The sequence below is a fragment of the Barbus barbus genome (genome assembly GCF_936440315.1).
Source record: "Barbus barbus genome assembly, chromosome: 9".
In the NCBI taxonomy this organism is placed as follows: Eukaryota; Metazoa; Chordata; class Actinopteri; order Cypriniformes; family Cyprinidae; genus Barbus; species Barbus barbus.
The window spans coordinates 15596036-15614595 of NC_136737.1; the positions used below are offsets into that span (position 1 = coordinate 15596036).

Genomic DNA, 18560 nt, shown 5'->3' on the forward strand with positions numbered 1-18560 from the left:
CCCAAAATCCAAAGAATAAAAAAAAGAGAAATTCAATTTTGCGTGAAGAAAATCAACTCTTTTTTGCATAATTACTATTTTTGGCATTGGGACATTATTTTCAAGACAATTAAACATTTTCCCCTAATTAGAGTATTTGTTTCACTGTAACATCGTGAAAATAATCAAAGTAATTTTTATAGTAATTGTTTTTTTATTTTATTATCATAAAATATAACAAATGCCACTATGCAATAGAAAATAATTGATCATATATTAATTATATAGCATGTCATAATATTATATAATTATATATTTTATAGTAGATAATAATGTCATAGTGCCAAACAAAAAGGGGGGACAAAAAGTCCTATACAGCCCTAAAATTGATTTGAATCAATTTAAAATATGAGCTGGACTTGTTTTTGAGGATTTATTTAAATATTTTACAACACAGACTTGTAAATAAACTGTGTGTGTATAATGTGCTGACAAAGTGTCTCTCTTGAGGTGTTACTTACTGGAATATGGATCAACAATTGTTTCAATCACCCTGACCAATAGCGTCGCTCCTGTCCTGACCCGGCCTGTCAACATGAGCCAATGAAAGTGCGTCCTCTGAGATTCTCTCTCAGGTGGCCTATCCTTGTTCTCTCCTCTTCCTTTTGCCCAGGACGTCCATAAACTACATTGTGACTATGCCAGAGCATGAAGGCAGGGGTCCATGTCCTCATCTGGATGCTCTGAGAATCATAATTTATCCTGAAAATAAGTCATGTTGAGAACTATCAACAACATTCTCCAGCTTTATTATTGTGATACGGCTATTTGGCACATGGAGATTGTGTGCTCAGATGTTCACAATTTGCAATTTGAATTTCCATCAAGAAAAACGTAATAAAACATCTCGGTTTAGACAGTTTCATAGCTTGTTTACCTATTCTGGTCAACAAGAATAAACTACTCTTATTACCTAGTCTTTTCAAACAGGAAACAAGTACGCTACAAAGCCGTGTTGAATAAAAGCTTTGTTCCTCCTGTCTGGCATTCTGATGTTCCCCTGTTGAGAGCTTCTCAAAGGAAAACAAGCTCGCATTCATCTGATTGCATCGTGCGCCCTGAGTCCAATTCATAACTTTTATAGACATATTTAATGGAGATTAAGGCAGCACTGTTACTAGGGAGACAATTGAAGTCAATATGAGAATATGAAATAAATGATGCCATATTAAATGTGCAAAGCACTACTGCCACAATTAAAAAACAAACAAACAAATAAAAATACAAAGAATACAATAACACTAAGCAGTCAGTTAACCTAGGCATGGATACTCATAAATCGGCCTATAGTAAAAAAAAAGATGGAGATGGAATAAATAATATGTAATAGTAATATTACATAACATCAACGATAAAATTTAACTAAATACAATTTTTAAATATATTTTATAATAACTAATTAAAATTGTAAAAATTATTATTTTTATTTAAAAATTAAAAACGTATTTACATTTTTTTATTGTTGTTATTATTATTATTCCTGTATGGGTAACACATAAAGATGTAAAAATACTAAGACTAAAACTGAAATAAAAAAATCAATCTATATGTTTAGAAAAACAAAAACTTATAAAAATGACTAAAGCACTTAAAATGACTAAAACTTAAACTAAAATAAAAATAAAAGCTGATTCAAAATATTTATAAATACCATAATAGTATATAAATTATACTATAGCCCTATGAAATCCGTTTTATTTTTTTCCCAAATTCATTTTTTTCCATTTGAATTTAGATTTTTTTCTGGATTTTAATGCTTTCTTTTAATTGTAATAATCAAAAGCAATTAATTGATTTTATATATATTAAAAAAATCTGAAATCCTGTGTATGCACATTTTCCTATTAAATAAATTCTGGTAAATATTCCTCATAAAATAATGTTTTAATAATAATTTTATTATTAGTACTAGTACAATCATTACATTAAGCAATATATTTCTTGTCCAAACTTTTATTTTGACAGGTTGCTCTGAAGAAGTTTCCGTTTGTAGGCTATATGATATGACCACAGATTTTCTCAAAAGAAACAGTAAAATGCTCATGAAGTGACTCTCAGAGCAGTTCTAGAGATCATGTTCGTGTGTTCATGTACTCATATATTGAGAGGCTGCGTGCGTCCGTGATACTCCGAATACGCAAATACGCAATACGCAAATTCAGTGATACTCCGAAGTAAATTCCATTTTTATGACTGGATTCCACAATTCCTTACGCATTTTCCAGAAATCATAGGGCCCTATATTACTAAAATAACACTGCTAATCACTAATATCTTGACATCTGGCATTAAGCCAGATCAAAAGAGGCATGATCCAATCTCATCTTTGCCTTGTGAAACCTAATGCCAGATACATACTTCATAGAAACAGTTTGGATATTTAAGACTGGCACCTTCATTTCCAGATGTGCCCAGGAGATTTTAATTTGCAGCATTTCAAATGAACAGAGAGCTGCACTGATATACCTTGCAGTGAGGAATGGTGATTAAAACAATTATTAACAACACCTCTAACTAGGACGGGAATAGAAAAAAAAACATCAAATCCTACAGACAGAAAAGCTAAATCTTCCAGACAGAATAGAAAGGATATGATTAAAACTGAGGAACGATGATATCAGTGGGAGACTGACAGTGAATGAATAAAAGAAAGAAGGAGGTGGGAAAGCAAGAGGACATTATTATTCGTTCAGGTGCCTTATGTAACATTATTACAAAATATCAAATTTAATTATCAAATAAAGCCAAAAAATGTAAGTATGAAACCATCATGGAAATATGATGTTCTTCACAGTCTTGAATACATTTGGAAGTCACTTTGTTGTCTCATTAAACTGTGCCAAGCACTAAACAAGTCTCACAGTTTGTTCATTCTAGTGAAACTAAAGAGTAATATCCCAAAGGTCGTGGAGTGAGGCGTTTTGTCACTTTTATGAGATATTTATGTGATGCTGCCAACCTTGTTTATTGCTGTTTGTTTCAGAGGCCTCTAATAAAGAGAAAACAAGATGTAGTTGCTGGCTCATACAAGAACAATGAGACCATTTTGCTTGGAATTTTTACACACAGAGATGAGTTAAAAATGGCTGCCAGGGCTGGCAAATCCCTGCTATGTTCCTTGTGTTCTGTCTTTGCTGGAACATCACTGAGGAGAGTCATTGTGGAAAATGAGTGTTGTGTGGGAGAGCACAAGCAAGCCAGGCACCAAGATTTTTCTGCCCAAACCTGCTGTAATTAATGCAAACAGCAATGGATATTACTACTATCGCAGACACCTTCCAGTTCTGGTTTTGCATGTTGCTGATTTTAGTCAGCATGGTCGGCTAGTACAACTACGTTGTAAAAACACTTTTTTTTCAAAATGCTGCTATTATCCTAACGGATTAATACGACAGATTTTCACAATATTGTAGACAGCACTTGTAATATTTACTTTTTTAAAGTGAGGTGTATTACAACTAAAATGCAATGTTTAATGTTTCTGCGTGATGCACAAAGCGCAGAAAAAGGGCATAATGCAATGTTTGTGTAGTGTTTTATTTAGGTTTAAAAATAAAACCAACAACAATTTAATAAAAAAGTTCCACAAATGCTATAAATTAGTCAGGCTCTATTTATTTGCTCAATACGTAGCTGCGGTCTGGGTTTCATAGTAAAAATATGTTATTTAACGTTTTAAAGCTACCTCCACAATGTTTCTGAAATATTTTCTGTTCTCTTCTGATTATTTTTTTTTACTTTTTATTTTTAAGTGGGGTTTACAACAACCAAAATTCAACATTAAATTCTTCTGTGTAATACGCAAAGCACCACAAAAAAAAAAACAAGTGTAATGCAAACGTTTGTTTAGCAATTTATTTAGGTTTAAAAATAACACTAACAATTTGTTAGTGTTATTTTTAAATAACAGTAAAAAAAACGTTTTACAGTAAAAAAAAAAAAAGTCCCACAAACATTGTAAAATTGCCTAAATGTATATTTTTGTTTAGTCTAGTGTTTTAAGTAAAAATATATTACATTAACATTTGAAGGCTACTTTAATGCTATTAACTTTTACTACAACTTAAGGCTGGAATACACTACACAACTTTTAAAATCTGAACAGATTTTTAAAACACTAGGCATTATACACTTACCGACATTATAAATAGTTACAAAGAAAAATTGGGCATCATACACTACACGACCGAGGATCATACGCTACCAGACTTTAAAGTTGTTCCGATCACAACGAATGCACGCTGAAACGTGTGCCTTGTTGCTAGGAGACGCATGACAAATGAAAACAATATGTGTTCTAAAATCTGCTGAAAATATCAAACATGTTTGATATCCTCTGACTGGATAGAATCAAAGTCTGAAGCTAAAAAATCGGAGTCTGTGACCATCATACACTACGCGATTTTCTGTGGAATCTGTCAGCGGTAATCTGCGGACTGGCTCTGACTTTCCTCAAATAGTGTCAACTCGTTCAGACTGTAAAATCGAGGGGAAATCGGAGCAAAAATCGCCTAGTGTATTCCAGGCTTAAAATGCAATCTTAAATGCTTCTGTTTGATGCACAAACCACAGAAAAAGAACAGGCATGATGTAAACATTAATGTTTTATTTAAAGTTTATTAATAACACTACCAACAAAAACGTCTCTTTATAAGCTTTGTTCAATTTCACATAAAAAAAAACAAATAAATAAATTATATGACCAATAATTTATGACAACATGTGTTTTTACAGTACTTTAAAGGTAGGGTAGGTGATTTCGGAAAGGCTAGCGATAGCTTTGAAAGCAAGTTCCCACCCTCCCCGCATAATCACTTTACAAAGCCACGCCTCCTCCAAAACACATGAACGCAAAAATGTTTTTGAACCAAATCACCTACCCTGCCTTTAACTCATCAAAATAAGTTAAGCAATTTTTTCCTTTATTTTGTAAGTTATACAAGGTTCAAATCATTATTTTAATGAGCCAGTTCGATCTAATTTAAGCTGACTTGACTTAAACAGCTAAGTTGACTGTACTTAAAATTTTTAAGGCAGCAACTTATGTTTTAAGTGTTAGAATGTATTTTTCCTTGATACTTACTGTACCTGCAGTTCAGTCTGGTTTCTGTAGTAGAAATTTGTTCTATTGACCTTTTAAAACTAGCTCCACAATGTTTCTGAAATGTTGTGGTTTGAGCACATTAATTTTTCCTTTTTATTTTACTTTTAAGTGTTCCTTACTACAACCAAATTGCAACGTTAAATGCTTCTGTGTGGTGCTGCACTGGCCAGCGGTGATGAATAGATCAATGACATCTGTTTCTAGACCTCCAGCAGGGTCAAATAAATATATTCCTCCCAACACCAGGGCTGCCGAAGGCTGCCACATGTTGATTGTTGCCTGTGATTAGCAAGAGCACTAATCAGCAGACCACTAGCGGCCTCGAGAGCAGGTCTCCTTTCACCCTCAGTCACGGTCATTCAGATCACAAGATAGCAAGCTACCTTTGGCTGATTAACATCAAAAAAATGCAGATGATGGGCTTTAAATGCTTGTTAAAGGTCAGTGATTTCTCCTCTAAAAGCCTTTTTGCTCTGACGAACAAAACACACTTAATAAGACAAGCAGACATGTGTTAACCCAACAGCACTTTTCATAATGGGAATTGTCTGTTCCCAGAAACCCTAGAGGCAGAATTAATGGAGGTAAACAGAGGAATTACTTAAGACATACCAAAAAAAGGCAACAGGTACTTTGTTTTCTCTGAAGTGACAAAAGCTATTATTTGACTTAAATTTTTAAATAATTACTAAATACTGACTTGACACTCCCCCATCTGCCATTTATCAGACAAACGTTTATCAGACAAATATCTCAATTCACATAAAACCGTAGGCAAAAAGGTATTTGGATTACCTAGTACTATATCCAGCAAGATTCTGAAGTGTGCAAACAATGGATATTTTACTATCCCATAGATATGGAACTGGCAATGCAACTGATACTGGCAGGTCACTAGATTAAAAGTCATATGATGCGATTTCTTGTTTTCCTTTTCTTTAATGTGTTATGTAGCTTGTGCATGTATAAGATCTGCAGAGTTATAAAGCTCAAAGTCTCACACAAAAGGATTTATTCTATCTAAAAGAGAAGGCTGATCCAGACCGGGCTAAAACTCCTCATTAAAACATGCCCCCACATGTCTACGTCACGATGTGGAAATATTTGCGTGATGCCGCCCAAATGTTCACGCAAAGAAAGAAGGCGTGGTTTCAGTAACCGCAGTAGTGTTGATGCAGCCATGTTGGGGAAAAAGTAAAAGTAGAAAAAGTACTTGTAGTATTTGGCCTTCCGAAAGTAGATTCATTTAGAAATCATTGATTAAGATTTGTTTACAACAGAACAGCAAAATCCAAATGTTTTGTGCAGCGCATTTTATGGACGACAGTTTCGTGAACCTAGGAGAGTATAAGGCTGGCTGTGCACAAAGCAAAGGCTATTTCTAAAAAAAGGGTAAATTCTGACTTTGCTATGACAATCTGGTGCTTCTGAATCAGCGACTGTAAGTATCTTTTGTTATTAGTTTAAGTATTTGCTACTGACTGTTCAAATGCAGAGTTTTGCGCAGTGTAGAGTAACGTGTCGTGTGTGTGTGTGTGTGTGAGAGAGAGAGACAGGGTCACATCACAGTGGAGTCAGCTGTCTTAACTGCGGCTTGTGTACTGTAAGCACATACGAGCTTCATCACTGTGTCTATCAAGCGACTCTGTTCCCCTCTCAGGCTTGAACTGATGGTAAAACTAAGGACATTATTAACTGTCTTTATATTTACTTTGAAAGCTGAAGCTTGCGATTATGGTAAGGGGTGTTACGCGCTTGTGGTGTTCGGCCAATCACAATGCACTGTGTCAGTAGGCCAATCAGAGCAGACTGCACTTGTCAGAAGGAGGGGCTTTGTAGAAAACGACGCGAGAGAGGCGGGGCATAGAGGAACTAAAATAATGTATAGTATTTCAAAAATATGTTATATGTATATGTCATATATGTCAATATATTCTGTTACACCAAATGCACAAAATAATGATCTTTAAAATAGCATCATATAACCCCTATAAAAATGTAAAAGTGACTAATTTATTTTGTCACTTAAAGGGGACCTATTATGCAAAAATCACTTTTATAAGGTGTTTGAATGGTTGTGTGGCCGCAGTATGTGAAAACAACCAGCCTATAATGTTTAAAATAAAAAAATCCATCCATTTTTTTTATAATCCCAATAAATCATTAACAGTGTCTCAGAACAAGCGATTCCAAATTTCTCCCTACCTACACGTCATCGTAGTGAATAAGTCCGGCCCATTTGTGACGATCTCTGCCCTATTAGCGTAGACACAGCCCTGAGTGAGAAGCAGCAGTCTGCCATTACTGTTTTCCTGCTGTAGCTGCAGGAGATATGCGATATAAATACTATAAATACATTTAGACACTAACTTAGTGTTTGCTATCGAGATGTGAAGAGACTTTCAGCCAGCATAACAAAAAAATGTTTTTGTACCAAATCACCTACGCTGCCTTTAACTAAAGGGATAGTTTATTTTATTGTTCTGTTTTCTTTGCGCACAAAAAGTATTCTTGTAGCTTCATAAAATTACAAACCAATGTTGTCACATGGACTATTTTAACAATGTACTTACTACCTTTCTGTGCTTTGCTTGTGGTAGTTCCCTAGCTGCCTGTGGAGGGTCAGAATTAACCAAAAATATCTTAATTTGTTTTCCGAAGATGAACAAAGATCTTAAGGGTTTGGAATGACATGAGGGGGAGTAATTAATGACAGAATTTTCATTTTTGGGTGAACTATCTGTTTAAGGTTAATAAAACTGTGCATATGGTCCCCCGAAATCCTAAAATTTTCATACCAGCAAAAAGCACCTTATCCTGAGAATGACCCACAGCTGAATTTATTAAATTAGATAACGTCATAAATGTAGACTAAGCATTACAACAAAAACAACATTTGCGAGCTATAAACCAAGTATGTTCACAGAGCTGAGGAGGACATAGGCCAAATTATAACTTTGGGTTTCTAGACTGTCAGCTTTTGCCAGAGCATAATGGCTTTGTAATAAGCCCAACTGAGCGAGACGGTGAACCCAATTACACTGTCTCTGGCAAAACAAAAAGGGACAATTTGAGACAAGCATGGCAGTAGAAAACAGCTCAAATGTTGGCCATCCACATCCATCAAACTTTACAAAGAACTTGAGCTGGAGCAGAACAGTCCGGATGTTTAATCTGGATGAGGCGGACTTTGTTCTATTTGATGAAATTCAACATATAATTAATAGAGCTCAAGCACAAATTCACATTCCCTCAGTTCGTGACTGGTCAACTGTTCCTTTCTCATTCCTCATTCTCTCAGAACCTGCCATGCTGTCAAAAATGTATGTTGACTTCATAGGAATATGTTGCAGTCCCACTGTTTCTATGGTGACTTGGCCATATATCAGCCCCTGACTCGCAGCTGTTCTCCGCTAATGGAAATTGTACCATGTGCTCGCGAAAACAGCTCCTATCCTTTTAACAGTTGATGATTCCCCACTACATGCTGTAATCCAAATATCACGCCTCACCGATTATACATCACATACCTGATGCGTTTCCTGCGTGATTACCTCTCGACTCCCAAAATTACCCATACACCCCTTCTAGTTCTCTTATTCCACCCTGCTGGAATGTGGGCTAGTTTTCAGGAGGGAAAGCACAAAGGAATAGGTCTTAACATGAAATTCCTGGCTAAACACACTTCGCTTCTGTAATCTGGCATATTTCTGACTAAAACATGGCATTTAATGAGATCAATGTAATGTAGGGCATTCTTGCAAGATCTTTGAATGTTTATGAAGCAAAAATGAAACAATTTTCTAAATAAAGCAAAGTAAAGGACAGAACTGGAGGACAGTGACTCAAGGACATCTCAATCAAGCTCCATTTCCCAGTTACTTGTTGAGGATCACGAGCCTGCAAGGACAAAGGTGCTTTCCTCATAAACAAACCCACCTCCCCCATCGCCAACATCTCACCTAGTCTATCTGAAATAGAGGCACTTCATTACACAGCAGCTTGGCAGTGAAGACACTCATTAAACACATCAGGGGAGAAAAACGAAACACTGTCAATCTTATCCAACAGCCTCCCCCTTCACAGCCTCAACTGCAAGCAGTGATGAAACTCATTATAAGCGTCAAAGGAGAAAAATAAATACTGTCAGTCTCATTCAACGCTTTGACTGAAGAATACACAGATGAGAAAAAATCAACCAATCTTTACCACTAAATTAATGTGATATGGAGAGATTTGGGCCTGATTAACATATAATAAGCTATGATCTATAACAGTTTAATTTCACAAACAAACTGTGAAAGCGGCTAGACAAAATGAGTAAAACTGAAGTGGTTGTGTTTTTCTGTACCCAGTCATATTGCCTGTGATGTATACTTCTATCCATACTCTTTATAGGTCAGTAAATGAGGCTCTATATGAGCTGACTCAGGTGAACTAGCTCTCGGATGGATAAGCAAAGGGGTTGAAATAAAAAACGAACATTAAAATCCTGCTCCCAAGAGAGAATAACAAGCACTTTATCTGCCACTTTGCCCTTTCAGACGTCTTACAAACCAAGAAATGGATGTATTTAACCTTGCTTTAGAGGTATTCACATTCAGGAATAATTTTATCTTGAACTATAGTGAATTTGACATCAAAATAGACTGAATTTACTTTCATAATACATCTGGTCTTATTGTGGATGATTCACTGTACATTATGTGACAGAAAAACAAGGATTGTTATCATCCTCTTTTATAAATCTTAAAGGTGCCATAGAATGCATTGATACAGTATTTTAAATTGTTCTCTGATATCTACACAGAAGGTATGTGGCTTAGGTAAGGGCAAAAAATCTCCAGAAACGATTTTACATGTCCATTTACAACCCTAGGATTTCTCCCTAGAATGAAACGGTCTGTTATTGGCTTATTTGGCAGGGTCATGAATAATAATGAGCTCTGCTCTGATTGGCTGTTTCACAGTACGGCTCATCAGCAAGAAGAAAGCACAGGGAGGAAAATATATATTTAAATACTTTCTCTCGCAGTTATATCGTCGGGTAATTATACTGTATATAAAACGCGGGCATCAGGGAGCCGTTATTAATATGCGAGGCATTGAAACTGCTTTTGAACGATCGCGTTATAGTTTCACTTTCAAGAGACGCGATCACACAAACTATGTTTACATTATGGAGCAACAGTACTTACCACACATTTCACAAGATCAGATGCTTGTCAGTGGTGCTCAGGATCTGTAAGTCATTCGCCATCATCCTCATCTCTCCTTACTGAGAGTGAAATCTTATGTACTGTAACAGGCTACCGCTAGCAAGGAGCTAACCATGTCCCTTTAGTGGCTCGCGTTATTTGCTTTCTGTGCCTTTCTGAATACAGACACCAACCCATCCCTGCACTTCACACCCCCTGCACGGCCTGGAACATAACATTTATTTAGTTATTTTCGCTGTTGTCCGCGCTTGTTTATTTACAATACCTGCAGAGCTTCTGATGGTTCGGCCGGCTTAGAACAAGGGCGGGTTTATGCAAATGTTGGGGGCGTAGTGATCCGGACTGTTGCGTCACAGTCGGTGTTATGTTCTGATTCGCCTGTTTTTCAGTGGTCTTTTTTAATCACGAGATTTACATATGAAGGAGAAAACTATGGTGTTTGAGGCTCACTGTATGTCATTTCCATGTACAGAACTGTTATTATTTAAATATGCCAGGGTAAAGACAGTTTTTCATTCTATGGCACCTTTAATAACTTGCTCAGTTTTGAAACGACTATCCTTTTCATTTGACATCACTAAGTCCTTCGCACCACGTACGAAGCGCAATGCCATTCAACTGACTAGCAATTTCTGTGTCAATTTTGTGTGGAGAGAAGTTGATGGTTGTTGGGAACGTAAAATTAAGAACACGCCTCACATTGTCCTGAGTTCCGTGGTGCTTCAGTAGAGGGCGTTTGTTTCATGTGTTTTTCTAGAATTTGATGGATTTTTCATATAATATCTGATAACAAATGCCCAGTCTCTCTGTTCGTCGCTTAATCTACGTCAAGCCTCAGTGTGGGCGGGGCTATCCAGTAGAAATGGAAACTACGCGACCGTTAAAACACAGGTTCGGATTTGTTTGCGAAAAAAATAAGCATTGGCCAATATTGGAGCAAAAATAATTTTTTTTTGTCTGATATATATACCATATGATATAGTTAAGCAATATCACATAGGCAACGAGTGTATATTTTTGTCCCAAATAGCATGAGTGCAAATGTGACACTGATTTACACAACAGTTCAATAAATAAGAAGTTAACATTGTGTCATATTTTAAACACAAACTTTTCTGTTTTGGCTCAGTTTTGCCAATATCCACCTTTTTCCCGTAACAGCAGGCGTGGCCATTTATAAATTGGCCACTTCCAGCTATTTGTAACTGTACAAAACACAGTTTTGCTGCTTGATATTGCAAAATAATGTATCTCACCGTATTATTTTAAAGTATTTTTTTTAATTGAGCACACTGGTTTGTAGTGCAAACAGTTTTACCGTTTACTTATTGTTATTTCCCTACAGTGGCTAATGAACTGGAAGTCTTGCACATTCACAGAAAACGGCTTACTTCTGCGTTGAAAAAATAAAGTGGATAAAACCACAATAGAACAGTTGTGCCTTGTGCATCTGCAAGCAAAACGCTTGCTGTGGTTCATTTATGAATGAATTAATGTGTTTTGAACGAATCGGGTGAACCAATGATTCAATGACCCTTTCATAAAGAGAGCCACTTACTTAATTTTGAACTAATCGAATAAATGAATGACTCTTTTATCGCCACCTACTGGCAGTTTCAGTTTCTCATATAGAGTATCATTTAATTAAAAATGCTTTAACAACATATAATGTGTATACTATAATAGTATACTATCATATTAATATTACTATTTCTCGCTTTTTTTTATATAAAGTATGCTATGTTATTCCAAATTCTATAGCTTCAAACAGACTCACAGGGGTTATAAACAGTTTCAATTTGAGTTATCAATTATCCATTTATTACATTTAAGAAGATTTTTGGCTCTTTGTCTCTGGCCTGAGTCGTGGCCCAGTGGTTACTTTGAATAATTGTGCTCACGTGGGTTTGTCCAGTCAAGCTGGATCACATTTGATAGATCTGGATTGATGGCACATCAGACAACTTCTGGCATCAAAGCTGAAGAGCCAGATGGTGTGTGTGACAGTATTTTGCTTGACCAGCTGAGAACAATGACAGTGGACACCTCTACGATCTTGTAAATTGATTGAGCATTAGACATCAATACATGAGGACCCAAAAGGGTCATCAAATATTCCAACTGAACTGACTGAAAATATTCTGCCAGTCGCACCTGTATCACAACGCGACTGGCACTTCTGTTGCATTCTTGACAGACTGAGTAAATTGAGATTTCAGCTCCATAATCTAACTTTAATGGGTACACCATTAGAAGTAATACATTGCCTGGTAACAAACCACAAATCATGCAGGCTGCTCTGTTATTGCATTTGGAGTCTTGTCTATAAATAAACCCCAACACCCAGCAGAAATGAAACAGAGCTGCGCACGACTGTGGAGAACAACTGGGTGGATGCGCAATCAGGTAGAACTTCCACACCATAATAACAGCAGGTAACTCCTATCCAGCAACTTTTTTCTTCATGTGTTGCAACTGTTGGGTCCAAAAGGCGCACAATTCTAAATAAAGAAGAAACGACAAATTTAACATATAATATGTGAGGAAAACTAGCTGTTAACATTCCTTTTTATCTGAATGAGAGGTGCCAGGTTAGTGCATGAATCCTCAGAAGTAGACAGTTTGAAATCTGTCCTGTTTTTGAGCCAATCATCTGCCATGTGACATCATTTTGAAACAGGAAATAATATCATGTCAGTGGTGCATGCTAGCCCTTGACTAGTGACATTAGCATTTATCCACTTCATTTTTAATGCAAGACATCTTTTACTTGAATGTATGAGGCTTCCAGTTGTCTTAGCTGTACCAAACAGTCTGTTATGCTGCTTGACGTTGCAAACTTAACAGTTTTATTGCACTTTATTATACTTTTAGTTATTTACAGCTGATGATTTAGAAGCCTCACCCATTCACAAGAAATCTGCTTTGAAGTTAGTGGATACTGTATGCAGCTTGCAAAAATATGTCATTAAAATGTTAGTTTTGAATGGCTGTCGATGAAGAAAGATCCCTGCAATTCTAAAATCCAATTTTTCTAGCCCAATGTTGTCCATCTTGGTTTCGGCGTCAATACCTGATGTCAATAAAAGGACACAGGGGCCATTAACACGTAAAAATCCCAAGATAGTACGAATCCACAAATCAGTATGTTTAAAAAAATAATAATAGAAAAGCCAATTGTTTGCATTCACACTATGTGGTTTCCACGCAAAACCATTATTAGCTATGAGGGTTTTAAGTTACTGTAGGAACATTAATCTCCCCTGAAACCACGCCGTTAAACCGCAAATCCTTAAATCCTGTTATTCCATCCTCCCTTAAACTGTAGAATTTGCCTCATCTCTTGCCGACCACCGTATTTTAAACACCGTGGGTTGGTGTGAAGAGCTTCAAGGGCCTCTCTTGCCAGGAAAGCCCAGTATAGAAAGCAAACCTTGTGCCGCTCGGGCTTCTGATCAAAACAATATTTGTTCTGTGTCATTTTTGAAATATATTCTCTGGCTGCATCTGCTATATCTAAACCTCACAAGGAATATGAGGCAATTTGTCAGATGTTAGATTAAACTGACACTTTTATATACTGATAATGCTTTAGAAAGCAATTCTAACATGCCATATTTCACTCAGCTCAGGAAACAGGCGACCTCCCGCTTGTTTAAAGAGCAAATCGCTGGCCATGATGTTGCCATCACAACGTCCAGCAGCTAAAATGTCACATCACCTTTGTCGACATGCCTAAATCACCAACAAACTGCTGTAGAAAGAGCTGAAGTGGACCGTTCCTTCCACCTGTTTGCTTACAAGCCACATTTCCAGGTTATTAAAGCACGTTGATCATAATCAATGTGTCTTATTTTTGTAAACAGGAAAGCTTGGAGGAAATTAAGTTAGATGCATTTTCTTTAGACAGCCAGGGATATTACAGCCATCCTTCTGTGTTACAAATCGTATTTACGTAAAAGTTAGCCTGAAAGGATTGTGGAAATATTACTCACCCTTACTGGAATCCCTATTAAAGATGCATTTAAACACAAACCTGTCTTAAAAGGTTCTGTATGTCCAATTTAGTCACCTTATGAAAATAAAAGAGCTTACCTGAGATAACGCAGTGGCTCTATGGTCTCAGGTTCTTTCTCATTGGAACTGTGGTTCATCTTGATTGATTTAGCCGCGCTTATCTCTGGCAACAGTCACCCTCTTTATTGCTCTTTCTTTTCTCACTGTGTGCCCTGCTTCTGTCTACTGGCTGATAATCCCAGGCTCCACGCGTAGATCAGCTACTCTTGCTGGAAGTGTCAGCCAATTAAGATGCAGGGAGACACCGGGAGTGCCGTCTGATTGGCTGAGCACCCCTGATGCTGGAGAGCTCAGTCAAGAATGAACCGCATCCCTTTCAGATGTAGCATCCTCAGTACGAGAGTGTGAATATGTCTGTTTGAATTCAAACGCTTATTCATCGCGGTGTTGCTTTGGTACATTATTTATGTAATACTACTGGTCATGCATATATTCATGCAGTGAGGGATTAATATTCAAGGTTTGACCATTTAAAATAGATAATAGTTAAGACTAATTCATGTCAATTGTGATTCTGCTTAACTTACATATAAAACAAACAGTGCAACATGTTAAAGTGCAAAATCCTATTATAAACATGCACAAATTGTCTCATTTGCATTTAAAATGAACAATCAGCAATGTTTGCAATAATTCAAATAATATAAGTGTTCTAATAAAAACTGGATTCATGGAGATGGCTACAGTTTAGCGCCACACTGCCGTTTAGAGGTCATATCGTGTCATTGCAGGCACAACGTTTCCTATTGAAACGTAAGGAATATAATTGAGCTCCAGTTTATCTAAACTAATGAGAGGCATTTGTGGACATGCAATTAGAGTGAACTTAATGATCCATTCCAGTACTCACCGGCCATGAACCTGATGTAGGACGTTGAAATAACTCGTTAAATGCTCGACAAGATATATTTTTGCTCATCGTATTGGTGGTTAGTGGATTGTTTCCGTGAAACAATTAACTGTGACATACTGTTATAAATATCGCGAATATTCAACGCTGGTCTCTCATTAAAATGATGGTTGCAGAATCGAACTGCATTTATGGCGCGAACCATGTGAGGAAGCCTGTTTCCCGCCTCAGAATGACAAATAAAAACGGCTATTTTTAAATAATGTTAAAAGTAAGAAAAAGAGTCAAAATGTGCGATAAAGTACGTCGCAGTTAAAATAACAATAATGAGATATAAAGTCATATTGGGAAGTCAGAGCTATATATTAGCCTACTCTCTCTCTGAGGGTGCAACTGCTATCTGTATTTCCATCTTTTTTCTTTCATTTTTTGAAAATGAGTCAGAAAAAGTGAAAACGATTGCATGTTTGACAGTTTTACAACTGACAAAAGTTTGTTTAAGCGTTTACTTCTAAAATAAGTTCTCAACAATCAGTCAGGTCTTCTTAACAAAATGATAAATTAGGCATTAATGGGGGTACAAATAAAAACCAGACGGCTGACTGTTTCTTCTTAGAACTTGGTATGTGTCCATAAGTTGTCCATGAATTCCATTTTGTATGTTCTATTATGACATCATAAATTAGAATGCTGATATCTCTCAGAATGTGGTATTCAAATGCCTCTTTCAAAATACTTTGCAGCAAGGGTGAAGAACGTGATCCAAGCTCAAGGCCAAGCACAAAGTATTCATGAAGCTGTCTTAAACTCTTTTGAGATTTAAAACAATGTCTGTTAATAACGTTTTGAAAGGCATGGGCTACAAGTTCATAGCTGAGATTGGTGAAGGAAGTTTTTCCCAAGTCAAGCTTGCCACTTCACAGAAGCACCACAGTAATGTGGCCATCAAAATTGTGGACCGCGTAAAGGCCCCTAAGGATTTCGTCCAGAAGTTTCTCCCAAGGGAACTGGCGATTCTGAGACGAGTGAATCACGAGCACATTGTGCAAATGCACGAGTTAATTGAGGTGGCTGGTAAACGACTTTGTATTGTGATGGAAGCTGCAGCAAAAGATCTCCTTCAGAAGATACATGAAGTTAAACGCATCTCAGAAGACCAAAGCAAAAACCTGTTCTCTCAGATGGTCAGTGCCATCAGCTACCTCCACCAGATGGACATTATCCATCGGGACCTAAAGTGCGAAAACATACTGCTGACAGCCGAAGAACAAGTTAAAATCACAGACTTTGGTTTCGCCCGCTGTGTTCAAGACCCTTCAGAGCTCAGTGAGACCTTCTGTGGTTCTGCAGCCTACACTCCACCAGAAGTCATCATGGGAATGCCGTATGACCCAAAGAAGTATGATATATGGAGCCTCGGGGTGATTCTGTACGTCATGGTGACTGGATCGATGCCATATGATGATACCAACTTGAGGCGACTTCACCGTCTTCAACGAAAGCCTTTGGTTTTTTCAGATGACGCTGGTGTTCAGGAACCATGCAAGGTCTTCATCCGTACTCTGCTCCAGTTCAATCCTTCCACACGTCCAACCATTCAGCAGGTGGCAGAACATCCGTGGATGCAGAAGGGAAAAAGCTAAAGCACACAAGCTAATAAAACAAATGTGCAAATGCAAAGAAACACAGTGTTACAAATCCATTCAGCTGGGAGAGTTTGGATAGTCCTAATATTTGAATTCCAGTCAAAACTAAGGAAAATGATCAGTTTTGGGAGAACAGTCTGAGGCAGAATAGTAATAGATTAATGGAGAAACTATCAAATGAATTACTCAAAGTAGTGGTTGACTGTGGTGGGTCTTTGTAATGGCCCATGATGTTACAGCTATCTTAAGAGCAAGGTGGTCGAAGAGCAATGTAATACAATTTTATCTGCAGCAATCAAGATGTATACAAAATTTCAACTTATTTTGCATTTTTATTTCAACATATTGTATACATATACTTAATAGTTATCAGTTAAAATGTAAAATATTTTATTCTATTTTTTAATAGAAACTTCAACTTAAAATACTATATATAACTTAATTTAAATGCTGAAAATACTAAAACATATTGTGGTACGTTATTTTAACATTAACATTTGGGGAAGTCGTGGCCTAGTGGTTAGAGAGTCGGACTCGTAGTTCAAAGGTTGCGGGTTCGAGTCTCGGGCCGGCAGGGATTGTAGGTGGGGGGAGTGAATGTCCAGCGCTCTCAATACCACGACCAGGAAAGTCGTCTACTTTCATGTTATAAAGAAAAAGGTTTTCAAAAATATATTCGCTGTAAAAAAAAATCGTTCCAAAAAGCTTTCAACTTAAAATAATTTGTTACCTTGCTGACTTAAAATTTTTAGTTTAGTCAACTTGAAATTTTAAGTTTTAAGTTGCGGGTTCGAGTCTCGGGCCGGCAGGGATTGTAGGTGGGGGGAATGAATGTCCAGCGCTCTCTCCACCCTCAATACCACGACTGAGGTGCCCTTGAGCAAGGCACCGAACCCCCAACTGCTCCCCGGGCGCCGCAGCATAAATGGCTGCCCACTGCTCCGGGTGTGTGTTCACGGTGTGTGTGTGTTCACTGCTGTGTGTGTGCACTTTGGATGGGTTAAATGCAGAGCACGAATTCCGAGTATGGGTCACACCATACACCATACACACTTCAATAATAAATCAATAAAACATTTGATTCTGTTAAGAAAAATTATTTGATCTTAGAATGTGGGGAAAAAAACTTGAGGCAAAGATCAATTTTAACGATAAATACACTCATGTTGTTCCAAACCAACACTGTAAAAAAAAATTGTTTCAACAAAATTTGTTACCCCCGCTGACTTAAAATTTGTAGTGTATTCATCTAAAGTATTTCAGTTGTCCCTTAAATTAACATTGAGCAACTTAAAATTTCAAGTTGACTAAACTAAAAATTTTAAGTCAGCAAGGTATATAATATTTGGAACTTGGACCTTATTGGTCACTATGAATTTGTATGGCTACAGATGCATGAATATTAAAAATGAATTTCAATCAGATTTGGAACATCATGAGAATATTGCGATTTTTATTTTGTTCCTTAAAAACTTATTTCTATATCCCTCACGTCCTCATTTTCATTCATATCAAATTAACATGTTGTCCACCCTGACCAAAGGCCATTTCACACTCCATCAAACACTCAGAAGTTTAATAAATTTATTCAAATTAGATCCCAGTTTGAAAAAAAAACCACAATC

The 18560-nt window shown here is 36.9% G+C and overlaps 2 protein-coding genes across 2 annotated transcripts in view; one reads left to right on the plus strand and one right to left on the minus strand.

The window, feature by feature from the left end:
- LOC306874550 (yjeF N-terminal domain-containing 3-like) overlaps window positions 1–14793 on the minus strand; it is a 35744-nt gene extending 20951 nt beyond the window's left edge. The window contains exon 1 of the mRNA XM_079424684.1: window positions 14458–14793. Coding sequence (XP_079280810.1) covers window positions 14458–14516 — 59 coding nt within the window. The 5' untranslated portion in view covers window positions 14517–14793. The remainder of the gene's footprint in view (window positions 1–14457) is intronic.
- A 1323-nt stretch (window positions 14794–16116) lies between these two features.
- tssk6 (testis-specific serine kinase 6) lies at window positions 16117–16932 on the plus strand (the record flags this gene model as incomplete). Its single annotated transcript, XM_079425730.1, has 1 exon — window positions 16117–16932. One exon carries the CDS (start codon window positions 16117–16119, stop codon window positions 16930–16932), a length of 816 nt encoding a protein of 271 aa, XP_079281856.1.
- Window positions 16933–18560: the final 1628 nt, after the last annotated feature.